Source organism: Nothoprocta perdicaria, unplaced genomic scaffold (assembly GCF_003342845.1).
Source record: "Nothoprocta perdicaria isolate Ctin4 unplaced genomic scaffold, notPer1 scaffold_221, whole genome shotgun sequence".
Taxonomy (NCBI): domain Eukaryota; kingdom Metazoa; phylum Chordata; class Aves; order Tinamiformes; family Tinamidae; genus Nothoprocta; species Nothoprocta perdicaria.
The window spans coordinates 1,222,453-1,249,941 of NW_020455423.1; the positions used below are offsets into that span (position 1 = coordinate 1,222,453).

Genomic DNA, 27,489 nt, shown 5'->3' on the forward strand with positions numbered 1-27,489 from the left:
GGTGACTAAAGGCCCCTTGGTTAGGAAGTACTATTTTTATTGGGTGTTAAATCAAGCAAGACGTTGAGCCAACACAGGTCTAAATTTAAGTAACTGCTTAAGTGCTCTGCTAGAGTAAGACCAGGGTCTAATACCTCACCAAAGCGAGTTCTGAATGGAAATGATGTTTTGTTGTAGCCTTTGAGACTATTCACTTCCCCTTCTGAAAACACCATGAATACTAGAGATCTCTTCTTCTATAATCAGGTAGCAAGGGTAGTTTTTCTCCAGCCCTCGGAATAATGCAGGAGATGCACACAGCTGTAGTGCATTTCAGAAAATGAAATCTAGTTAAACATAATCACAAACGTGATTTTCCTYATTTTATAAGTGAGAAATAAGGAGATAAAATTTCCTCTTGGAATGATTTTGATTTAAATTAAAAAATCATAAAGTTGAGTAATTACGTGCTTTACATTGAAAGCTATGTGATGTTCATAAATCATTCATATTAACAATTTGTTACTTGTATACATTTACAGTGATTTATGGCTCATTAAAGCTATGTTCTCCTGTGATTTCTCCCCCCAGCCGCACTTCTTATTCACCTCAACCCTTTCTTGCCTACCACAGCAGCCATAATTTTACCTTGCCTGTTATGAATGCTTTGAATTTCTACTGAAGACATGTATTAAGAAACAAAAACATGGAGAGCATTGAGGGAAATATGTTAATCTTACTATTGCCATATGCTAAAAGCTAATAGTAGCATGAGAATAGAGTTTCTTGTTTATTACTCTGAATTGATCTATCCTCATTGTAATGCACTTTGAAAACATCTGAGATAGCTTTTTTCATTAAAAAAAAAAAACAAAAACCCACACACTCACAAAAACAACCCCCTAGAAAATCTTCCTAACACATTTAAGTAAGAAGCATAATCTAAAAAACCCAAACAAACAAACAACCTACCCCCTCCCCCCTAAAAAAAGCCAATAGTTATTTGAAGGCATGGTGAAAATGAGGCAAAGTTACAGAATTTGTAGTGGATGGAAAGGAGCGAGGAACATGATGCAGCTGGTTTAAGGCCATGCCACCAGTAGCTGGCTGTGGACATTGCTGCTGGCCAAGGCCATTCAGCCTGTGCGTTGGTTCTTCTTGACCAAATGCCATTGCGATGTCCCCAGTAGTGCTCTGGTTGTCGCACGGTGGGAGCTGCCAGAAACTCATTATATGAGTGAGATCCATGAAAGGCATGCTGGTAGTTTCAGCTACAGTCTCTGTCTCCTTGTGTACTGGGTACTTAATAGTATCACTTGCAGGCCCTGAGGATGCTTCTTCCAGATTGATTTTGTGAAGCGACTGAGGTTCTGATAACGGCAGGTCCTCAAGAAGATGCACATTGTAACCTTTAACATCCACTTTGATCGGGAGGTTCTTGAGGGATCCTGCTGCAAATGAGGTAGAAGTAAGGTCATATTTATTAGGCTGATGAAGGTTCAGGTTGGCAGGAATGGTTGTCGGGCATGGTGTGGGATGGACAGCTGGAAGGTTGTCTATACAGCCCATCCTCTGTAAATGAGGAGAAGGTTCAAGGGGAAGAGCAGGTTGTAGGGTTGGCTGTGAGTGAAGATGGGAGCAGCTGTAGTCCTCTGGCTCTGAGCTGTTCAGAACTCCATTCTGCATAGGCACCCTGTCAGGAAAAGAGGACAGGAGGCTGGCATCTTCCTTCAGTCTGAACGGAAGAAGCTGGTCGAGGAGACCCAGTGAGTCACCATTCTGCAACCTGCTCTTCAGCAGCTCCTGTGGATGAGTCTTCCTAGTATGGCGAGTCAAGTGGTCCTTCCGCCCAAACCGCTGGGCGCAAAACTGGCACAGGAAGTCCTTGCAGCCCGTGTGAACTACCATGTGTCGCCGCACATCCTTGCGGGTATAGAAGTGACGTTCACAGTGGTCACACTTGTGTTTCTTTTCCTTGAGATTGCCGGTTGGCTTGCCTGCATGACTTTTGAGGTGCTCCAGCAAAACTTCGGTACCCCCAAACTCTTGGGCACAAACCCTACAGGTAAGGTCCCCACTAGTGGCTGCATGAAGAGCCAAGTGTCTCTTATAGCCTAGCTTGGTGTTGTACTTCTTGCCACACTCTTCACACTTGAAGGCCATCTTGTTAGGGTCATGAGTTTGAAGGTGATTCTTCAGATGGTCTTTCCTGTGAAAGGTCTTTTCACAATAGCCACATTGGTGAGATTTCTGGGGAGAATGAGTGGCTGAGTGTCTAGGACAAAAAAAAAAAAAAAAAAAARAATTATTTGCATTTACAGTCCTATAGTATTGAGCTGCAGCTTTAAGACTTGAAAGCACTGGTTCTCTAGCAGGAATAGCACACAGTGCAGGAAGAATATATATTTTCACAGTATTATTAATAATCTAACTTTTTTTTTTGGTGTGGGGGGGAAGAGTTTTAGCATGGAGCAGGTTAAAAATACTGCAACAGTCTTTAAGAGTAGCAGCTGCAATTGAGAGAAGTTACTTTTCTCAAATTGTCCCAACAGAGGAAAATGAAAATTGGACTCAGAGATGAATTATCACTAKAATATTCTTATTTTCACCCAGACACCCACCAGAAAAGCTGTGCCTTCAGAGCTGTACCTGAGCAGTTTATATTTGGAAATGAAGGCCTTTGTGCATCCGTGCTGCGAACACTTGTAGGGGCGCTCCCCTTTGTGYGCGTACGTGTGGACTGTGAGCTTTTCAATGGAATCAAATATCTTCCCACAGAGTCGGCAAGGGAAATTGTCTGGCTGCTTCACTTCTCTTCCCTTCAACAGTGAAGACCGGCCATTTCTCCATTTAGGTATAAACCTCACAAGAGCATCACAAGTGCTTCCTGAGCTGGCACAGCTAAGCTTCGCAGCAGAGGAGCAGGAAAAGGTCCCATAGCACTGTGCAATGCTTTTGCCTAACGCTGCTCCTCTCAGTTTCCCTTTGAGTTTGCTTTTTGCTTTTACAGGTCCCAATTTATTTGGTGGTCTGAACCTGGTGGTAAGGACTCGGTCTTTATTGATGCACTGGTGAGATTCCAGCAGGGCAAAAGTTGCAAAAGCGTTTCTACAGCTGGAGCATATCCAAGAGTCTACGGGCTCTTTCTGCAATGAGAACAGAAACAGGTCTTTCTTATTAGCCATTCGAAGGAAAGGTCATAGTCTTCTCACTGACCTTGCATCTTCTCCTGGGCTTTCCCAAGACCTCTGTTGTTTTCATTTACGATATTTACTTCAATGCTACCACATAGCCATTCAGATGGAAATGGGCTAACTCTAGAAAGAAAAAATAATGGCTTTCCGTGTTTTTCTGTAGCACTTACTGATGCTGAGTCCTTCACCTTTGTTTATCTCTGTGTTCTGAATTTCAAAATCTCTATACTTGTTCTTGTTATGGAATTACTCTTTATCTGCAGCTGTACTAACATCCCAGAGCTGAGGACTAATTGGGTGTTTTTCTGAACACAGGAATATAGGTTAGCAGTACAAGATTTCCCTGTGCTTTGGTATGACACTGCACTGCTTGTCCCTTTGCTTGATGGCAATAGTTTTTGCTTTCAGGATGGACTTCAACACCTACTCTGATGTGTGACATCTGACCTTCTTAAGCTCAGTAAGAAACACTTGAGGTTTGGGACTTTCCAGTCTACTTTGACTTAAAAGCACAAAAACAATTTTCCACCAAGTTTTCACTAACTAATGCATTATTTGGTATTATCTCTTGGTAATTAAGAGCTCTGCTGATCTACTGAATTCTCTTGAAATAGCAACATTTGAAAAATTCAAATGAATAACAATTAAAAAAAGTTACCAAAGAAATGGACTTTCAGATTATACATGATCACATCCTTCCTCAGCTATCTCCATATTTTACCCAAGCATCCCATTAACTGTCCCTACTTTCGGGTTAGCAAGCACTAGGGACCATCTGGAAGCTATGTCCACTGTCCTTCTTTGCAGCTGGAGCCCTCTCCTCTCTTTTCCCTGTCTTATAGAGTGGCTTCTCCTCCCTCCTTCCTAAATTACACTCTAAAACCCTCTATGAAGTGCACAAGTGGGATACTTCCCTTCCTGAAACACCTCTGCATTCATAATCCAACCGCATTTGCAGTTTAGCTTTTCCTTCTAGCTTAGTTTTTTTTTTTTTCTCTCAATGTTCCCTTTTTCAACAATTCCTTTTTTTTTTTTTTTTTTTTTTAAATCAGCCTAAGGATTCCTATTATTATACAAAGGGGGAAGGTATTGGGATTAGAATGAAAAAATTAAGGTAGGGAAAACTAGAGCTTGTATGCAAGGGCAGAGCATAAACAACGGGAATCATGAAGTGGTGAGAGAACAACTCTGAGATGAGATGGTTTAGTTATCCAAAAATTAATGCTAATTTACTTTATTAATGCTAAATTAAACTAAATTAAATTAATGCTAATTTATTAATTGTAATCCCACTGATTGATTCCACTGTTGCCATCTCTGTTAGGTTATAAACACAGAGCAAATATGGCTTTCTTCTGGATAACTGCTTGATTAAAATCCCTCTTGGCTTTTTGTTAGCCTGCTCCTCCCTTATCCTAGTATTAGTGAAGTTACATAAACAGACAAAGTATGTAAACAAATAGTAATTTGCTACGTCTGGTGACGGCTTGAGTGTAGGGTAGGGACACTTACTGTTGTTACTGCAGGCAAAGGGCACACATCAGATTCTTCTTTAATAAAGACTGCAGAAGCTTCCATAAATTTGGCATAATCGGCAGCATACCATACTTTTAATTCTGTGTGGGGTTCAATTGGCTGTAAATAGAAGGAAGGAACTCATGTTTACTTGTGCCACTTTTCTTATAGAAAATAATACTATATATTCAAAATTGAGATGTGTGGAGCTTATCTTCATGTTCTTTGAATTTGTTTAAAGCACTGGTCTTAGTTTCAGGACTCGAGCACTTTCTGAGCATTACTGTATCATTAGACTTTTTTGCAGTTTCTAAAAGCAGAAATGCATATGCATGGACAGAGATTTGCAGATAGGAAGCAGAGAAGGAGTGACCGCTACTCCATGAGATGTATTTGCCTGTAATTGCCAGAAATCCAGCAGTCTTTCCAAACAATGGAACAGGTTGATGCTTTGATACCTAGAGGCCCATTAGACATAACATTTAACTACAGGGAAAASGTAATAGAAAAATACATGGTGTGTGCTCTACAGCTTGGATGCCTCCCAGATGTGTCATGCTCGCGCAGCAGTGGTGCAGAGTTGATCAATGAGTGGACTCCAAGTCAACKTGCATATTTCTCTGTGCTGTCACTAACATGTCACACTTGCTGTTCACATGCTATATTTTACTGCTATGTTGTGCACCCCTCTTTCACAGAGGCCTTCCCACATCTAACAGTCCTTGAGCTGCAGTCTCCCATCCAGTCAGCTCTGCCCAAATTTTCTCTTGGAATGGACTATGACCTCCTCTGACAAATACTTCAGTCAATACCACAGCAAACAGAAAAAGAGGCGTGATTATACTCCCTGGCTAAAGCTCCATTAGGTATTTGGATAAAGGAGAAAAGCAGCTTTGGGGTCAGGATTTACCTGACTTCCTACCTCCCACCTCCAGCATTTTATTCCTCTATAAACAAAACAATGGGTGTTGCAATAGGTGCATAGCCAATCCGCATTGCAGATGTAGATTTATTTAAAGTAAACTAAACTTGTGCCTCCATAAAGAATAAATTAGCTTTGAAGGACACCAGTTGTGTCTTACTCCAAAMAGTGCCCTCTTAAAAATGCATTTAATTGACAACAGCAGTGTTGCATAAGCCTGGTAGGTGAAAAACAACTCTGATTATGAATGCTGACACGTGGCAGATAAAGTTGTGTGACATCCAAAAAAGAACTGCTGAGCTCTTGAACAMAAACCTGCCTGCTAGCTATAGCCCATATGGGCCAGTTGTATATTTTGATAGCACCTAGGCTAAGCAACAGTGATAGGTGCTGAATCCTCCCAYTAATAGAGAGACCTAGGCTGAAACAGAAGGCTCATCACACATTGTGTTTCTGCATATAGACTGCTTAGATGAAAGAAAGATCCTGCAAATGGGGGAGGATCTCTAGAGGCAAATACCGGGGGATGCCCAAGCTTCTCGGCTGACGGCACCCAGGACTGGTAACCACAAGCAGCTGCAGAGCACGACTTCAACAAAACTTTCTGCCCAACTTCCTGGACCAGCAGCCACCTCCCCAGGGAGAAGGGAAGTTAAGAACATGTGTGAGCTTGGCGGGGCAAGTGTGTGAAATGTCTAAAATAACCAAGCAAAACAAAAGCTTTAATGGAGCTTAAAATAAGCTCCATTATACAAGTTGTCTATGAGTTGCTGTTGTTTCCTGTGTTTCAGCTAGTGAGAGCTATGGCAGCACCCTTGTGAGATTCCCCTGGTATGAGACAAACAACAGGTCTGGATGATTTTTACTCCCTCATAATTCTGTACATTGTAAAACATTTATGGCGACTGCAGTCATGAGGTCAGCCCTTACTCTAACTGCAGTGTTAGCAGGCCATTTACCTGTACGCATCCATGGATGCTTTTGTAGCTGTGCCACAAATTATACTCTTTATAAAAACAGTGGGAAGAGGAGCCAATATTTCTACTCCCAACTTAACAGAGTTTATTCAAAATATCTTGAGAGAGCACCTTCCCAGCCAGGCCCAAGGTGCCTCGCAGCGTGACCAGCAGGGTGTGCCTAAGCACAGCAAAAGGCTGTAATTTTCACCGACAGTGACAAAATCTGCAGGATTCCACCAAAAAAAAGTAAATGATACTGTTTGAGGACTTGAATGTGGGAAAATCAAAGCTGACCCATATGCATATGTTGCATAGTATAGTTGTTTCAAAAGCACATTACTTTGCCTAGGATAGCTCATTGTAGTTTACTTAGCCTAAGACAGCTCCTTTTAGTATACATGATGCAGCTCCCAGCTACTGCAAGTGAGGAGGGTTCTGTTGAACTTAGCAGATCATTGCTTGTTTTGTGCCAAGTGCTACTRCAATAGTATTTAAATTATCAATGTTACCAATTCAGAAATAAAACTTACCAGAAAAGCATTTATTCACACTTCCCAAATATAGTACTACATGTCTAACATACACTTAAAATCATATATAGAACCTCAGAATTTTGAGCACAGACTAGGCATTGTCTCAGATAGTATCTACTGTATTACATTGACTCTCTATTTTAAAGCCTTCRAATGCAACCGTATTTATTACTGTTACAAAGGACTTAATAAGTAAGTAAGGTGCTACCAGTCATCATTACCTTACTCATATCATCACTGTATGGTAAATACTTTTCCCATGTTTCAGGTGGAAAAATGAAAGTGGAGGAATGAAAGTAAATAATACTATCACCCATAAATGGGGGCCAAACTTGTAAATGAAATGCTAGATTTTAATTCTACAGTAACTTCTTTCACTACCTTCTCTCATTACGATAYACAAGCATTAAATTATAGTCTCCATATTTAATGAGAATAGAAAATAGCACTTAAAGATTCTACTTAATATCCTGTTTCTGAACACCTGGTGCCCAAAAATGTAATAAAGGAAAGGAATGTGTTCGTTCTTTCCAGCATGAAACATTGGTGAATATAACAGTGCTAAGCAATCTCACTACAAACTTACTTGAAGCCAGGTAAGATTTTTATAGCATTCATGTTTAAACACAGTTTGTGTGATGATGAATGACATTTGTGGGCTTTTATTCTCTACTCCAGTTCTTCAACTGGAAAATCCCACGCACTGCTTGCTTTACTGTGGACTAAGTGATATAAAAGCTGGTAGGTAATAAAAAAGCAATTCCTGAAATGTAATCRATCTTTCCTCTGTAAAAGGGCTACTCTTTCACGGTCTTCCTCTGTGAATTATCATTTAAATCATAAGTTGCCAGGTGAAGCAAATGCCAGGTGAAGCAGGGTGGGCTTAGCTACCTTAACAGTCGTGAAGTAGACTTCTCCGCAGTGCTGATAAGCCACAAGAGTCTGTTCTTCTTGGTTCCGGGCTAACCGGACAAACATCATCCAGTTTCCACAGTCCTCATCGGGAGTGTCCAGAAAGTACTTTCCTCCATCTTTCAATACCTGAAATATAGTGGGAGAGGGGGAAACGGAACATGATAAAACCCAGTCTTGTACTGAGACACAATAGTTTAACTTGGAATCATGGCTACCAGTTATTTACCTTCTTCCTGGGAAAAAGCACAATTCTGTCCTTTGAAATCACAGTTCTTTCAAAATAGATCACTCTTAAATAACGCTGAGAGCAAAAGAAAGTGAGGAGGGAACATTTTCCAAGGCACTCAGATACTAAAATAACTGTAGGCCTTTGTATGTATTTCCAGTTTATATTTCATCACTTTATGTTATATAAAGATAATATTATAAGGACTAGGTGCAGGCAGGTAGAAAGATAAGCTTTATGCCTAATGTACTTCCTGAGTTCTTGATAATCTCAAACCTTAGTGCTATATTAATGCTATGTTTTGCATGGAACAATTATACAACTGTGTAATAACTCCAAAGAGGTATTGTACAATATAATGGCATTTTAAYAGTCATCTCTTTTTCCCTGTAACGATACAAAGTAAATACAAATGAATAATTGTGCTATAGGGATTTTTTTTTTTTGCTGCTCAGTTTCATTCTTGTTAGATTCCTTTTCAATAGAAAGCCTCAATGAGGCAAAATACTCCAGATCTGGTGCAAGAAGGTTGCTTCTCTCCAATACATCTCGGAAGATGGACAGCTAAGCTGCACAATAGATGTCAGTACTGCATGTATCAGTTCTGCTAACCATTTAAGAGCTCTTGAGAATTAACTATTAATTGCAAAACAAGATTCATTTTCAYTGCTTTGGGGAACAACTTTGCCTAACTTTGTCTTGCTTCTAAGAAAAATTCATGCCTGTTGGATGAGTTTGGTTACATACTTATAGTTCTGATAGGAGAAGTCAAGGCACCTGCTGCTCTCTCTTGTCAGAGATATGAGTGTTTTGCCTCTTATTGCGAAGAAAGCCCTTTCATCAGGTAGAGCTATGCTTATCTAAATATGCTTCTGAACAAACCAGGCTGATAGAGGATAGAGTGCAGTTTAACCTGGCTTAGTGAAGAGGAGGAAATGGGATGTTTAGTCCACCCACGCTCACATATTTGAGAGAGATAGGTGTTCTCTAYATTTTTAAAGAGTCTCATAAAGACTGAAAGAATTTAATCATGGGTAAGATAAATGCTCTTTGGTGCCAACATCTTTTGAAAATCTCGTGGAAGGATAGTATTACTTTGATGGCAGACCCCCTCATATGATCTCCATGAGCAAAGGCTGTCTAAAGTGACTATGGAATCTGCTACTTTTGTTCTCAAGCAGAACTAGAGGTGTTGTCAGTMTGCCTGCCTTCCTGCACAGAGGACAATGTTTCCCAGAACGTAGCTTCTGCAAAAAACATAAGTGAAGACCAAGTATGTCACAGGACAGCAGCCAAGCGTTGCTCTCCCCTGAGAGGTAAGAGGGGCAGATGTTCAGTGTGGACTCTGCGAGGACTTAGACTTGCCAGAGAGTCCTGCAGGAAGCTGTGGCTGGACCAGGGATTCAGTCGTTCAGGCACAACTGGCCTTCAGTTATGTTTCCTTTTGATTGTGGACAAGCTCAGGAGGAGTGGACCTCCTCAGCCCAACTGAAGGGATGAACACAAGCAGAGACCYGGAGTCATGCAGCAGAGTGCCCGGACTAGGATTTAGCAGATTACAAGACACTATCACTCCCAAAAAATTCTGGTGGGAAAAGMTGCACATGCAGATGTAACTAAGCTAGGCTGGTCCTGAAAGAGACCTTATTTGTACTGGAAGAAGTACAGTTAACAGTGTCAGGGTTCAGATGGGTGTTCAGTATTTCAATATGCAGTAAGGAATAGTAGCAGTCCTAAATAACAGTTTATCTGAATAAACTGAGTTTGTACACTGTACGTCAAAGTTTATATTCACAACACTGAAAAGTGTTTCTTCATGTCTGTACTTTTCTTCTCTAGGTAGGTGCCTTAGTGATTAGCACTAAAAAAGGTTGTTAAGCGCAAATCCTTTTGTTTAATTTGTTAAGATAGTGCCATCCTTAGATATTTTCTGTAGTCATGCTCTGTGGAAAGTCTATTGAGATGTTAGACTACCACACAGTGATCTACTCTGGAAGTAATAAAACATTTGTCTAGAAAGGAAACAGGCAAASTTCTAGAAACACAGCATATGTGTTTTGGCACTTTGGGGTGTGCTGTGCAATCTAGTATGATTTATTTTCATTATATAAGCACAGATCAGAAGTACGATTAATTAACCAGATTAGAAGGCAAATGCTTAGTTAATAACGAAGTGTTAAGGACACATGTGCACTTCATATTCAGTCAYAGGGTTTCTGCGTAACTTGAACAAAAGACATTTCTGCCTCTTTGTAAATAAATAAAATGAAGAATATAGCAYTGTTTTCGTGAGGTAGTTTGAAATCCAACAAGAAGAAAGTTCTATGAAGCTCAGAGGAGTTTCTGAGTTGGTTARTTACTTACCTGCAGGACTAGCCTGCTCTCATCATAGCGGGTCAGTTTTGTAGACAGTTGACCAACATAAGGACCAAACTGTGTTCTCTTCTGTATTACTCTCTTTGCAAATACTCCAAGGACTGCAAGAAAGACCAGTCTAAGATTAATACRCACATAAGGAACATAATAAGCTGTCTTATTCATTTTAATTATAAATTACCCTATTAATGGTACCATGCAATGCGATCTAGGCAGAGTTCAATTTTACCCAAGTAACTGTGGAAAATCTGCATGTTAAGGATGCAGTCTCTGTGTTCAAATTCGGAAATTCAAACAGTCCTGCCATCGTAGCAACGTTGTCAGATAGCAATGTAGTCTTTCTACAATGGTCCCTGMAGATGTTACAAAAGATAAATGAATCCCCTGTGTTCTCTTGGGTTTACAGCAGAGGAAGGGAAGAATGGAATGGGAAGGTCAGTTGCCATTTTATTTCCACACTTCTATTGAATACTCCTTCCTGCCAGTCAAATGTTGCACAAACTCTGGCTAATGCCTTTCCATCAGTCTATGCACTGACATTACTGGAAATCACTCACAAAAAGCAGTGGTTGACTGTGAGCTTTAATAGTGTTCAGCTCAAAATAAGGCAGCCTTCATACTGTTTATGTCAAATATGTCTTAAGTTATTCATGAAAACAAGCCAGGATTAGTACTTCTGCATTCTTTTTCTCAAATGTTGAAGAAAGAGCTAAAATACTTACTCTGCTGGTTTCCAGCTCGTAGCTCCAACACTCGCAAAGTGAGGTAATGAGGTAGGGTAAGACGGGCTCGGCTAGGAATAACCCTATCTTTAGCCCTGATGAGTGGTCCATGGAGCTTGCATTCTCCTATCAGGCTTTTACCGCAGTCCTCACACCCTACAAACCCAGAAAAGAGMATCCAGTTACCAAAAAAAAAAAGCCCATCTCTGATCTACTGTTCCCTAATTCGGTATTTTCTAATTTTGCCACTTGAGGGCATATCTTGAATTACCAATGTTTTTCTTTAGAGCACTTCTCTACACAAAGTAGTAAAAAGGTTACCTATGTTTTGATCTGGAGAGCCAAAACTGAAATACGAAGGCTTCAAATAAGGCCTCCAGTTTTCACTTTTCCCTGTGTGAATCAGTAGGTCTTGAACTTTGAAGATTTATACATGTGCTTATCTAGAGGCCCTGTAAATAGTATCCTTGGAGACTGGGACTGCAGCGAGATTGAAGCTCACAGTTTGTACAACGACAATCCTGGTGCATATACTTACATATAAATGAGAAGGGCAAAGTTATTAGTAGGAAAAGCAAAGTAACTTGTAGAGATCTAGAGAGTCAAAAAAAAAAAAAAAAAAAAGAAGATGACTGTGGTGACTGTGAGTGTATTGAGCATTCTCAGCAGAGGACTAGACCCTCAAGATACCATGAAAAATGATTTTTATAGGTCTGAGAGTCACAACTTATTTGACGATCATGTCAAGAATTGCCTCCTTATAGACTATGCTGCCTATGGAAATGACCAAAAAGAACAGACTCTGCATTTCCTGATCTTTGTTTCATAGTAATGACATCTGCAGGCTGAACACACGACTCATCCAAAGAGGTCATTAAGGAGAAACGTATGTCTGCAAATTCTGACTTTCCACCAGTATGCTATATTTTTAAGCAAATCTATCTTAAACTGAAATCTATCTTAAAACTGGTTGCCAGGGAAGTGTCTATTGAGGAGTGGCACAAATTAGCAGTGACACAAAAACACTTGCACAAAAGTCATCCAGACACTGATGTTACATAGGGTGATGTGAGAAACATGTACAGTAGGTCTTGCACAAAATCTTTTTATAGACAGTAGATATCCTAACTGGTCAGCCAACTGCTCCTTATGACGGAGCTAAAGGAAAAGCTGACAGCAGTCATCCATGACTACCTTGTCTTGTTTTGCTTCTGAAAAGGTTGTTGAGCAAGTCTCTTCAGTAACTTACAATAAGGAAAAGTCAGAAGAGCCAAAAGGGTTCAAGAGAGCTATGGGAAGCTGTGGCAAAGACTGGGGCAAGGGACATGAGACTTTCCAATAAAGAGGGGTCAGCAGCCAAAGACAGGTCAAGAGAAATCTAAGAGGTCAGCAGGCTCCACCCAGAGAGATGTCAGAGAAGGTCTTTGAGAAAGGGTAGCAGTATTTGGGGTAGCTCCAAAAGATGCAGTTTCAACTTGTAAACACACTTAGGCACTTGATTAAATTACAAATCTCACAAGTCTAGATTCCAGCACTCCCAAGCAAGTTTGAAGTATTCCTCCCGAGCTCCCCGGCTCTTTATCAACCATAAATGAGGATGTAGGCTTACGTGTTGGTCAGGCTACAGGCAGCTATGCTAGATGCAGTGGCTAGACAGAGACACAGCAGAAGGGACTAATCACAACCAGTTTCTAAGAGATAACATCATCCACTCTCACCAGTCTTCATTTTAAGAGCCAAAGGACTTTTAGCAAATGAGAAAATTTATTAGAGACATTGCAGTAGTCCATGCTTTTCACAAACTTTGAAACCATGCAAGAGTCTTCTTTGGTCATAGCTCCTGCACTACTAATAGTTGAAGTCTATGATTCTTTATTGGTAGTGCTACTGATAGGGAGGATGCAACTTTAGACCCACCTGCTTATTTTGCTTAAAATTAAAAAAAAAAAAAAAAACTGTAGAACTTTTTTTTTCTTGTAAAAGCTGTTTTTTTTTTAAATAAGCTTGAAAGTCCTTTATAGTAAGGCCTAGAAAAAAAATAGAGATTTAACTTAATAGGCTTTTAAACAAATTACCAAGAGTCTATGTCTTCTGAGGGCAACAAATTTATTAGGGGTCCTCCACTAGTTTCCTGAGCTTACCTAGAATAATGGTGACTTTGTTTCAGTCGAACAGCTCCTGTTTGGAGAGTTGTTGCATGCAAACTACTGAAACATGTTGCCAAAAGCAAAACGCAGACAAAGAACCGCTGTTATAGGGAGGATGTATCTAATCGTAAAGTACACGACCTTATCAATCCACGCCATGCCTTAGTGATTCATTGCCCGTGCGCGCTCCTGAGCAAACCTTTTAGCTGTCCTGGGGCAGTGCCCACCGAGGAGGCCCTTGGTGGCAGCAGGCTGCCTGCAACACGTGGGAGGGCAGCACGGGTCTGCTGGGAGCAGGGTAAAACAGGCCAACTTGGTCTCTCTTGATCTGCCTCCAAAGCCAGCCCTAACATCCTGTTAATTGACCCCCAAACACACCCCYTGTTGCTGGTCCAGCAACATGATGTATTTCATCCTAAGCTGCAAGTGAGTACGGCTCGAYTAAAACGCTTGCGACCTCATGTCCCTTGTCACTGCTGTGGCAACTGCAGATCRTGTTCTACTACCACATTTTCATTGCTTTTTGCAATAGCTTGTTCATCAGACTCGTCTGAAAGGCAGTACCATCCCCACTGGGCAATTCAGTGACTTCCATGAACATGTCTTCACAGGGGCTTTAACTTGTTAAGTTCTGCACCAGTTTCTGCACAGGAGGATGCTCTAATTTGAACCAACAGAAATCAACTCTTTAGAGACAGGTGACAACATGCAATTTAAAATTGTGCTAACACAAAGAAATCTGTTGATAAGAAGGTATCTAAATTGAGACCTGAGATCCTGGAGTCTAGGGGTGTCAACCTAGAGGGYTTAATAAAGCCTCAGGTAATTTTCTTTTCTTTATTTCACATCTTTTATACTTGAACCAAATGAGTCTCTCTCTATATATTTATCATAGCATTAGTCTAGCTTTACTTTAACTTTTGCCGTGGTTTCATTTGGTTGTTACTTTTGGTCTTGGAGAGACAATAAATCCACAACCAAAGTTAAAGAAGACAAACACAGCAATCCAGTCCCAAAAGAAAGAACCTGTCCCCTATGATCAAGACATAAATAAGATGTCAAAAAATTCCCACAGCCTGGGCACCGGGAAGGCACTGCTCCAAAATCAGGGATTGCTTTAAATCCGCATGGGTAGCATACAAACCACAAAACTTATAGACCACAGGGACAAGGGGCTACGCAGACAGCACGCATAGACGACACGACGAATTCACCAGCTAGGACTGAATGAAATTACCTCCAGAGCCGGAATTAGTTTCGAATTAGGACAGTGCTCAAAGTTAATTAGCTTTTACACTCACATCACTTGGTATTCTGGTAGCTCAGGACATCTTGATTTATGTGTTTTCAAAGCACCGTGTTAGTAAGGCTTGTTGAAATATCCAGAACTAGCTAATAAGATTTTCTGTATTTTATTACACGGCAGATGAAGGCTACTAGATAATTTAGCTATTTAACAGGCATCCTGGAATTACATTTACTATGCAGTATTTCTGACCCCATACCAGCATGCAAGTAGCCTTACCCTGAATTTATTGCACACTGAAAACTGTGTGGTGTACCAGAAACACAGGATGGGTCACTGTAAGAAAATCCTAACTGAACTATTTCAGGAATTACCCTGGGGAATGGGGGTCTTTGTAATTTTTTTTTCTCCAGGAAACTAACAACACAAAAGCTGTCAAGTTCACTTTCCTCCTTGGAGATAACTGCACAACATCTCGTGACCCTTTGTATTTGAATTCTATAGCACAGATGCTGTTGCAGAAGGAATGTATACATTATTACAGCCCCAGTATGGCACCACTTTGCACAGCTCACTTGGGTTTTATTCTTCCTTTTAACTTGGCTGCTTCAGTAAAAAATAATGATTTCAACAACAGCCTTAGAACACCCCAAGATGTTCTATAATAGGGAACATGGTTATAGAAACAACCTGCACTTTGCAGTACTAGCACTACAAATTAAATAGTCTGACAGAAAAATCACTTTGCCTTGAAAACTTTTTCCTGCTTTCTGTTAGGAACTTTAATGTACTGCAGTTTYCCCACTCCCTTATATTATATTTATATTAATGCATTCCACATCATGTTTACAGAACAATGCTCAAGCATGCAAGAAAAGAGAGCTGCCCCCGCTCTTCTGCTTTCTTACCATTTATAAAGTAGTTAAGAAAAGAAGTTTCTTAAGTTAAGAGTAGTTAAGAAAAAGAAGTAAAATAGACTCAGTGAGGATTACAAGTGGTACAAGAAGGAACATTATGTCACTTACCACATCCTTAGAGCTGCCGTGCTGTATTATTATTCCTGTATGTATGTATGCAGGAATAATGCTATATTATACCTGTATGTGCATGTGTGCACATATCTATCTACATATATGCAAAATGTGTATATATACAAGTATATTATATACATACACACGCACCCACATACCACGCGAGCCTGGCCAGAGCACTGCCCCCGGGCAAGAGAGCCGGCGGGGAGGATCACTCACCTGCACTGCTCCCCTGGGGCCAAGCCTAGGCGAGGGGTGGCCTCTGTGGGCACCCCACGGACCACGTGGGGCCACCTCCGCGGCCACCGCGATTCCCTCGGCGGCTCCCGTGGCCGGCGGCGCCGGCCCCGCGCGGGCAGCACGTGCGAGCGGCCCCCGAGCGCGGCGAGCAAGCGCAGGCTCCCCCCGCAGCGGCACCATGCAAGGCCAGAGCCGGCCCCGCAGGCACAAGGGCGGCCTCCGGGGAGAGCTCATTAGCGTGGGCAGAGCGCCACGCGCTGCGGKCGCACGCGGTCCAGCCCGGCAGATAATGGGAGCTATACATAGCCCTACAGCGGCAGCACTCACTGTCACGAGAGCGTGAACATACCACCGCTTCTTCCACCAATCAGCTTCACAAGCTCGCTTTTTAAAACCAATTTGCCAAAGACAGGACCCCCATGAGGCGGCCCTACTGGGCTTTCTCCAAGCTCCACTTGGGGGGACTTCACAGCACTCGAACACTTGCGGGGCGCGCAGGCCGCCGGCGGCACTGCCGGCGCGCGCTTTGCGTCCAGAGGCAAAGCGCCCCTCTGGAAACCTCCCCGTCCCCACAGAAGTGGCCATTCAGCTGGGCAGCGTTTAAAAGCCACTGCTCTGTTTTGCAGTATTAGAATTAGCTCTGGAGAGCAAGGGGAACAAAGATCAGTGCACACAGTAGCCCAAATCCAAGTCTAATTACAATCATAAGATTCGCATAGCAAACAACAATAATTTACCCCAAAGGTATTGCACAGCTCTACTATCCTTGCTTAGCTTATATATGTATCTCTCCTCCACATGAATTTTGTAGAAATCTTCTGCGTAATGTACATTGATTGCACTTGTAGTACGCAAKTCTCGATTCTTCTTACATAAGAGTGCAAGAGATTTTCCTGCTCTGCGGTTTGTTCTGAAGCCCTCACTGCTGGAAAAGCTTGAAAAGCTTGTTTCAGAATATAATTTATTTGGCAAAAATTCAAAGTACTCAATTAGCAAACAGTTAATCCCAAGCAGTTGCCCATTATTGTCGGCCACTGCCACACATTTCCTCTGTAAAAAACGTTTATGAAAGAAGCCTTACACGTCCCGAGTTTGATGTGGCTGTGTAAAGTGCTTTTACAAAGGAGTTGAAGCTCCGCACTGATTAATAATTCATACACTTTATATTACTGAAAGCTCAAACTCCAGTCAATTAGCAGAATTCAGCGGTTAAGAATTTTATTCTAATTCCATTAATTTATTTACAATATTTTACTATGATACATTTTCTACCACCTGATTTTCAGTTTGTGACTATAATAAGTGATCCCTAGTCCAAAATGAAAATAAGTGAACATGTCTTCAGTTTCTCTCAAGTAACAAAATCTTTTAAGAGTAAAGAATTAGAACTGCTTAGTTAGGCATGAGAAAAAAAAATAAAAAACATCAGGAAACCACACTAAGCACTGAGTTTGCAGTCACCTGAGCAAAGGCTGCAAGCCTGCATAGTCACCACACACGGCATTATTTGATGAGTATCAGTGCATTTTCTATAATCCCACATCCCAAGCAACACCTCAGAGGAGATTTACTCCTACGCACTGGAAAGCTCCGAGTGCCTTCAGCAGATGTAACAGGGTTGGTTCAAACGTCTTTGACACAAGAGGACCGTCAAGCCCCACAGCTTGTCCTTAGCACAAAAACACTGGGAAATGAGGGCTGCAGGCAGCGCTGGCTCCTCCTTAACATCCTGCACTGCCAACTGCCAGCCCAGAGCTCGCAGAGTACTGAGCAAGACCCCCGAGTCCTGGGGGAACTGGGGGAGGAGGAGAGGCCCAGATCTCACATTGGGGTGAGTGGCATCCGAGAGGCCCAGAGTCGTTCTGGGGGCACCCACCCACTCCCTGGGGGGAAGCGTGCGAGGTGGTTGGCAAACATCCCCGCAATCATGCTCAACATCAAGCACATTTATAGAAACATGACCTCATTCTACTAAAATGTAAAACTTAAAAAAAAAAAAAAAAAAGAGTTACTATATTCGGAGACAGAGAAATGAAACAGTAGAGTGCCTTATTGCTATCCCTTACATTTAGTCACACTGGCAAGTCAAGCTTAATTCCTGAAAACTATGACCCAGGACTTCAGACGAGCCCAGTCCTTTCAGCATCTTCCTGAAAGAGACACTGATCTGGAACAACACTTTCGCTTACAGATCCTCTATCCTCCCCTCTGCCCCCACTCTGTCCCAGGGAGAAAGATATTTCTTAGGGAACATACATCCTTTGGCTTCCTACAGTCTCCAGCAGTGCTAATTAATCAAGGCATCCACTCCCACTTGTCCAAAACACGTCCTTTTCATGAAAGGACAACTCCAGAATGGACCCAGAGAGGCTTAGCACTTAGTCGGCTGTAAAGAAAACTTCTAACACAAAGCAAATATGCATTTTCCTGACAGGCAGGAGCTGAAGGATGTAAACTTTTCAGAACTCCAAAGCTATTTGTTATACAAACATATATACGATAACAGTGACTATGATTCATTACTAGTTCTTAATAAGGAGTAATCATGATGACAGGCAAGCACATCTGGGAACAATAAAAGCCTTTTGACCGGTGACTAAAGGTACTATGACAGGCACAGTCAGAAAGAATTTAACCAGCTTCCCATAAACAAGTAATCCTCCCATCAACCTCTACGAGGCTTTTTACTGTGGTCCTTCTGCTTAGCAAATCTAATAAGCAAAATAGTTTAGAGAGGATTCAAGGAGCACACTCAAGCCGAGAAACTCAGAGATGATGCTGAATATAGCAGCTTTAGTAGGAGCTCATGAAGTCTTTGCAGCAAGAGATATATTTGTGCTCTTGCAGATGTCACAAGGATTAAAAAAAACTTAAAATTTACCCTCACATTTTGAACTACTAGAAGGGCAGTAACTTATAGGACTTTTTTAAGCTTTAAAAAAAAAAAAAAAAAAAAAGCAGAGAAGGCATACAGGTGTGTTTGACTTCACTCGACAGTCAGAACAACTAGTTTATCAAGGTTCTTGGTATGTTCCTTCCTCTGCAAATGACTTGAGATCAAGGCATTCGTTGATTGAAACCTGTATAAAAAAAAAAAAAAAGCAAAACAATCTTTTTCTGGTTATTCTTGGGACTCAAATGCATGTGTCACATTTCTGGTACACCACATGGTTTTTGGTGGCTATCAGAATCCATACACACATAATGGGTACAATTCAAATGAAGTCACTTCCTGTAGTTTACAAGGAATAGTTTCTAATCAGCACGAACAAAGAGACTTCTCTCATTGCTGAAAGCTGAATACATTTTAAACAATCAAATTGAAAAATGCAGTCTGATTTTTCAGTTCCTTTTTTTTTTTTTCCCCCCTCCCTCTTTCTTTTTTTCTTCTCTCCCCATCCCTTCACTRTCTTGGCATGAAGTCATACAAAATTAGTTCCAGAAACAGGCAAAGAGGCTAACAGCAAATTTAGAAACAACTGCCATTATTTTTATGAGAAACAGTCTCAGTTAGCATAGCCTGGTCCTAGAAAATGCACAGCAAATGCTTCCCAAGAGCCAGTTGCTCTTGGGAAGACTCCATCTCTTTCTCCTCCATATCAGTCTGCAGCAATTGTTACTAGTACAAGACTGTGTCTCTCAGGTGCAACACCTTCTCCCATTATTTCTTCACCAGCACCATCCAAATTGTACTGCTTTACTACTGCTGACAGCAGTAAAAATACTAAATGCCCCTGGCCATAGAAAAGCAGACAACCATGCTATTCAAGCTGCTTGTAAGCAACATGGGCCAAATTTTGGTTCCCTTAATCAACACCTCTGGCAGCAGATAGAGCAGCAAATGTGTCAAGCACATTGCTTTGGGGGAGATTTTTGGCAGGCAGGTTGTCAGATCCTTTAGTGGGTAATGGTTATGCTACTGTTTTAATTTAACAGAGACACCTGAATTTTCTCTTTGTTCTGGCCAAAAAGTGCAAGCATATGTCTTCCTGACATGTTATACACACATAAATATACACATGCATACATCCACATACCCCATAACAAGACTGTTAATATAGTAGACAATTTTATTTATGGCTGGTCAACACTGTGGGCTCAAACCTGATGAATGACATGCAGAGCCTCTAATGATTAATGCTTAGTATTAATTAGTTGAAATATTTCCAGCATTTGCAACAATTCTTCAGAAAGGAACCTCAGATTGGGTCCCTCTGGCCATTAGTCAGACACACCGTCATGCAATTTTTCTCCGAAATCGGTTGATCTGGACAGCCACGGTCAGACCTCAGCTGAAGGAGATGGACAAACCACTTGGCCATAAAGCAYTCTCTTCTTAGGAAACCAACTGAAACTGATTGCAAATTGATTCCTGCTTTCACATTTGTGATAAAAATTTCAACATTGACTTGCAGGAACTTTCATACTAAGAGTGGCATGAAGTGAAGCTGTCCTTTTCCTTCTGTACTCATCCTGCAGCTGGACAACAACTACTTTCCCAGTTAACAATTCAGATCTCCCAATAGTGTTCCAAGTTACTCAAAAGAGGAAAAAAAATATTAATAGTGTTTTGAGCTAATGAATCCTAAAGCAGATATTTATATCACTGGAGTATATTATAAGGGTTCTCTTTAAAATCATTGCTTTTCTAAAGGGAGAGTCATTAACAGCTTAGTAGAGCAGCTTTAGTCTTTATAACACATCTCTTGAACAACAGTGGGCATAGCCCATGATTCCAGTTATGGCACCAAATGTCTACTTGTCTGATTGGTAGAACATGAAGGATACTTGATTTTCCAGTTTTTATTCAGGCTTAGTACTATTAAATGACTGCYGTTATTCTTTTAGGAATGACTCCTCTAAGGGATCAGTCCTACAACTATGTAGGACTATAAGKATCTCCACATGAACTTCTGTTTTCTGGATGTGGCTACTCACACATCCAAAGAGCTAAGTGTACACATGGACATCAGCAGAATCGGGTCCTGTGTTTTTTACACTGTGCTTCTATTCCCAATAACCTGTCCCATTTAATTGTAACTGCTTCTAAAGGCTCCAAGTTGCCTTCTCAGCATGAAGTGAGATTGTGAGCATACTTTAAGCTAAACCTCGCACCATCTGAGGGGTAGAAAATACAACTTCTTTGTATTTTCTACAGCTACATTCAGATGCTGCAGCATGAAATGCACAAGCAAGAAGATAGACCCACATCTACCTATTGAGATATCTGCTTTGTGTAGCCCTAATTCAGRCTCGGATTTTCCCCATGAAAATGTGGGAGCACTCTGAACTCCATCTAAAACACTTCTGTGAAACACTAACAGAGAATGCATGCAATTTGTACTAAATACTTGAGAGAAAAAATGCCCTAAATTAAAGTCAATACAATTTGAAAACTAAATGTAAAGCTTCATTGGGAAGAAACTCATCCTTAGCCTTCATAGTCTTGTTAATCACCGTCCTCCTTTAAGGCTGATGTCCTTTCTTGAAAAAATACAGACCCTGGGAAACACTACATCTGAACAGACACAAAAATGGATGCAAATGAAAAAAACATTCCATAGCAGCGCCACACCAGCCAGACTGCTGTGTTTCCATTTTCTCATTTTCCTCTTCCCAGGATCTAACACACACTTCTTTTTTTTTCTCCCCACTCTAAAGACTTTAAGTGGGAACTGAGACATATTCTTCTAATATCTTGACTGACATAGTACTAAAGAAACTATGTCCACCTGAGCTTTTTAAATAAAAATAGCAACATATTCAGCAGCAGTATAGGACATTTCCTTTAAAATACTTATTCTCTTCTGGTATAAGGACAGCCTTGAGTCTACTCTGAAAACAACTGAGTTATATTTTGCATGAACAGAGAATTGCTGGAGGGAACTACATTTGAGTTGCAAAAACTTGTGGTTTTAGAGAAGACTGCAGATTCTTTCTATAACTCCAATTATAATATATCTCTATAGTCCTACTTGACAGTCATCTTAATTTGAGGTTAAATAAAATCCAAAGACTTTCTCTACATTTCTTTCTGATTAATTTGCAAAATYTCTTTAAAACTATTTCAAAAAGTTATGAAAATGTTGAAATGAAATAGAAACCATAAATCTTTATTACTAAAATATACTTCTACTAAGAAACATCCTCACAGAGTAAAATTGCAAGCAATTTGTTTCAGCTTTCATCCTTTCCTAGCTCAAAGGACAAGATGATGAGCAGATGTTAAAGGCATTGTCTTGGGGGAAATGGACCATTTGTCAGACATCTATTTGTATAACCCTAATCATTTAATTTGCATTCTTACTTATGTGGGCTATATATATGCTCACATAACTCACAATGAATTTGGCGTTTCTTAGGCTGTCAGTCAGACACTTTGTACTACTTTTACTTCCAACGCCACCAAAAGACCATAGTGACTTTTTTTTTTTTTTAAACCAATATCCTTGATGACAGAAAAGCCCCTGGTACAAACATTTTGGCAAAACATCCTCATATACTTCCCTACACTCCTATGGCTATAGACTTTTCAATCCACTAAATTAAACATAACCCTCTTTCTTGCCTTATCATTCAATTAAGAGAAAATAAATGCTATTTTCTGTCATAAGCCATCTATTTTCTTTTCCACTATATTAACTAAAAAAGCTCAGAATCATCTGCGTTTTCTATGGCTATAATTATTTTCAATTTACACCATTACAACCACCCCGAAGCACTCAGTTACTCAGCATTTTCATAGCACATCTAGATTACAGCATTAAAATGATCTAAATATCTATTTCTCTCCTAGTCAAATTTTAGCTGCTTCCAGTGCCAAAAAACTAGATATAAGTACAGCTAAATCAGGTAATACTAGTGAGATATTTGTATARCAGTAGTGACAATAGTACAGCTCACAAACACAGACACAACACTGCTTGAAATCAAGACTTTTATCCCTGTCAAAATCAAAACTGCACTTGTTTTTCCCTCTAAAAGCTTTGGAATTTTAAAGGCAAAACTCACAAGCAAAATTGTTGATACTTTACAAATAAACTGCATGTTTTCACATTCAGGATCCCAAAATACTCTACGGAAAGCATATGGAGCCCCCCATGCTTCCAAGAAAAACAGATAAGTTATCTGTCACAGAGAAGAGCAAAGCTGGACAAAATTAAGATCACTAGCTCAAAGGCACTCAAAGTAAAAATGCCATTGAGGAATACAAATTACTCCGATAAAACACGAAGTTTCCAAGCAGTACCACTGAAATTATGGGATTATTCAAGAGTTTTAGAGCGACTACACACACAGAAATACTTTGAGTCCGCTTCACAACACAAAAACAATAGCTCATCCTGCCTCCAGAGGAAAAGGCAGCACGGTAACTAGTGTCGCATTTGGAGCTTTCCCTTACACTTAAACAGATACACAGAGGAGTGTCCTTATACAACTGCTCTCCTTCAGTGCTAAGTTTGCCACACCTGAAAGTAGAAGCTCTCAGAAGCTCAGAAACCTTTTTCTTCAGTCACCACAGAAACTCATAGAGGAACTCTGGGGATTTGTTCTCCTGTTTTAAGCAGGGCATTTACATATGAATTACACACCAAATTCCTTTAGTCTCATAAACTGCTCTGGACTTCCACGAAGTAAATACTGCTTCTTCACTATCATCCTCATCTTGCTATTCTTTGTTCTCTTAACAAAAAGAGTTGTATCTCTTAAAACATCAAGTATAGTGGCAAACCCATCTTTTGCTTTTGTGTCTTCACGCAAAAATAACGATTTGGAAATAAAAACTTACATTTCAGGAGATTCTGGATTCCTCAGTTTTCTGCCAGACAGGGCTGCTTGTTAGCCAGCTGCCATATGTGAGTATTAATGCAGTGATATGTGCTGGTCAAGAAAACATCTGATGCAATTCAGCTGATTCTCAAAGACATATAGCACTGCATGTAAGAGCCTACAGAAGTGGCTGTTGTTAAGGGCTGGGCTGCAAGACCCAAATACCAAATTGTTTCCTATTACTATCAATCATTGCCAATTAAAAAATAAACAAACATATACCGGGGCTAAAAGCAATGCCAGAGTTACTTTGGTGTTTCCCACCATGGAATACAATGCAAATATTGTTTCGTGCTCAGAGGCGCAAATGCAAACATTTCACAACCGCATCATCTGTAGGAAATCAAAACAGTCCTTACCTTGCTTAAGTCTGTGTTTTTAGTAAAAAAGCCATGCTACTCCAGCCCAAGGTGGCAGGAAACGTGCCATCTTCTCTCAGCACAGCTTTCCAAATACCCCAGTGTTCAGCTAAGTCTAACTTTGCTCTGTTTTGTTTTCACAAGAGGACCCATTCAGCACCATGTGCTCCTTTTCAGCTGTCAATAAACAGAAGCAGTGAATTCCCCGGGGCTTCACAAAGCTAGTTAGGCACAGCCATTCATTTCTCCAGGAAAACAGGGCATTGATTTCAGAGAATTCCCAGGGAGCAGCTCCAACAAAGAGATCAAAGACCCACCTCCGCTCCTGCTCCGCTTTCGGACCGCCTGGCCGGGATGCACAGCGACAGGTTGCCCCAGGACGGGGCTCGAGCCCCCGGACCACCTCGCGCTCCATTCACGCTCATCTGCTTCCTACACCCCAGGGACAGCCCCCGGCGCGAACCATGACAAACCCCGGCATTCAGGCAGCATAATATACTGCACGCTAGTTCATCCGAGGATAAAAAGAAAAACAAGCTCTGAGGGAAGTCCGGCGCTTCCCTCCTCTGTGGAGCCTCAAGAAGTGCCAGACATTTTATAAACTTCTCCSTTTTTCTTTCCCCGCCTTAGTTTCTCCATCGAAAACAGAGAAATACCGTCTGTCTCCAATTCATCATGCTGAACTTCACTGAGATGTTGGCTTTTTTGCTTCATTTCGCAGGCTTGAAGACACAGCTACTGAAGTCTGAGGTGCAGCCAGGGCAGTCCATGTTTTCTGTCGCTGTGAAATTCTCTTTGTGTAATTCACACTGGACTACAGCATTTTTTTCCCTACAGTTCTARGGTTCTTGCTTCGTTTTGGTTAGATTTTTTTTTCTTTTTAATATAAATCTAGTCCTCATTAGTTTGACCTGGAACAACATTTCTAATCCTAGAATTTGACCTTGTATTGAACTAAGCATTAATGCAAGAGGGTGCTGTGGTTAAGGCTGGGGACTGAGTGCTTAGGTCTCTACCACCAAATAATAYGGGCCAGAAACTTTTACTGTCACTGAGACAACCAAGTCCATATGTCTAAACAATTCTCTCCTTCCTCCGCTTCTGTCCACTGAGCTTCTTAAAGGCACTACCTGTTTGTCATAAACCCACATGCACATGTATTCCCACCAGTGGGAACCTGGAATATCCCTTGAGCACTGGTGCTGCTTTGCATTATTCGCATGTGGGAAGAAGATCCTACCTATCCTGCTGGTAGGACCAAGCATTACACTACTTGCCAAAGCACAAGCAGTACCACACCGAAGACCAAAGATGTGCTGCACCACAGTGGTAGGGAAAACTGACTTATTGCATCAAAGACACTGAGAACATGAGGAACTGTGCAGAATCATGGAGTCACAGAAAAAAAAAGCTGGAAAGTATTTCTGGAGACCATCTGGTCCAACCTTCTGTGAAAGCAGGGTCTTATTCAGTGCTATGTTAAACCAAGCCTTGAATATATATTCTGCCACTTCTCTGGGCAGCTTATTTCTATGTTTAGCTGACATCACATAATTTTTTCTTGTATCTAGACAGAATTTCCCCTGAAGGAACTTATGGCCATTGCCTGATATCCTATTCTGTCTCCAAGCATCTGGTGAAGGAGGACATCCACTGTCCCAGTAACTACCATTTAGGGATTGGAAGAACCATGACTCTCTCCACATGAACGTTCTCTTCTTCAGGCTGAACAAAGGCAATTCCTTCAAACTTTCTTCAAACATCAAGTTTCTTAACCCAGGAATTATTAGGAAAAGTGTGAAAAAGACACTGATGCTGAGATGAAGACAGCAAAATGAGAGTGCTAGAACATAAATTAGCTAAAAACAGCTGACCTAGCTTAAAAGTCTGAGCAGAATTGAGGAGTTGCAACTAACTGATTTTGACCAGGACAACTGTCCAGTCATCTTACCCTCTCTCCTTTCCTTAGCATTTCAGTCTTTGACAGTGATTCTCCTTGATGACGCTGTCAGGCATATTGCAATCTTCATGTGTCTTTTTTTAAGAGTTCTCTCTGTAACTTCAAAACACTTGAACGTGCCCCCAAATTGCTACCAGGTAGATAAAAACAGAAAAACTTAGTGTTTTAGTCTCAATAAAACTTAGTTTCAATAACTTAGTGTTGAAATAGGTATATGTCCTCCACAAATAGCTCTTTTTTGCTAGTCAGCCACTAACCTTTTTATTATCTGATTATATAGCTATTGATATAGTTTTCTTTGTTCCTCTCAGGACATATCAGAGACAATAATGTGGGTTTCCACAATTCCCCTCTTATTCCGCACAGTAGGTGGCTGAACATCAATGATAAGGCTGAAGGCAATGATTAAAAAAATAAAAGGAAACTGAGGCACTGGACAGATTCCAAAAGAACGTATCTAGATTAGACCTAGCACTTGGTGTTTCAGTGATTGTAAGCTGGAACAAGAAATTGTAAGTACCAAGGATGCTATGGAGGTAGGTTTTTGCAGTAGCTGTGACAACGAAATATAATATATGCTGTTTGTATATTCTTTGATCTTGAAAAAAAAAAGAAAAAAAGATGGACAAAAACAATGAGAAGTGAGATGTGGATGTAGCTTGGATAATGATGTTTCGGTAACACAAGAGTTAAATTCATACAGAGATTTTTAAAAAAAATCACTCAGTAATAATCTTGGATGTTATTTGCGTGAAAGATAGATAAAACACTCTAGACAAAATTGTGATTTTTAAAGTCTCAATGAATCAGTCTGTTCTTACATTATTCATGGGCCAGATTTTTACAATTTTACTTGTATTAAGTCATGACTTACTCCAAGAATAATCCCATTGATTATAATGGTAATATTGTTCCACAGATGTTTCCGAAGAAAAGCAAATGTAAAAGCAGACTTTACATTTAAGATAAAAGACATCAATCATGAGCACATCTGGGAATTTGATAAAAACACATGGTCCAAAAAACCACTATGGGATGGTAGAAATGTACTTACATAGCAGGTCTGTGGACATGTTTACAGATCAGGCAAAGGAAACCTACATAAAATRAATGAAAAAGAACAATCAGTTTTCTGATTTGTCACATTTAAACTCCAAGTTAGGTATCAGGCACATATCTTTTTTGTTCTTTAAGTTCTTTAAATGGAGAGTACGTATCTAGAGAAATTTAACACGGAAGAAGTCTTTTTTATTCAGAGGAAAGAGTAAATCTGCCTATTTTTTATTTAAGATATTGACCCTTATAATGGTTAGTAAGCTACTTCCAAATTGCCTG

General features: G+C 40.6%; 1 protein-coding gene across 1 annotated transcript; it reads right to left on the reverse strand.

Moving 5' to 3' along the window:
- Positions 1–27,253, reverse strand: PLAGL1 (PLAG1 like zinc finger 1). The gene is made up of 7 exons (XM_026039186.1): positions 27,209–27,253; positions 11,342–11,497; positions 10,608–10,720; positions 7,994–8,143; positions 4,686–4,808; positions 2,629–3,125; positions 1–2,254 (listed from the first exon to the last, which is right to left on the reverse strand). Exons 1-7 carry the CDS (start codon positions 27,225–27,227, stop codon positions 979–981), a joined length of 2,334 nt encoding a protein of 777 aa, XP_025894971.1. The 5' UTR covers positions 27,228–27,253; the 3' UTR covers positions 1–978.
- Positions 27,254–27,489: the final 236 nt, after the last annotated feature.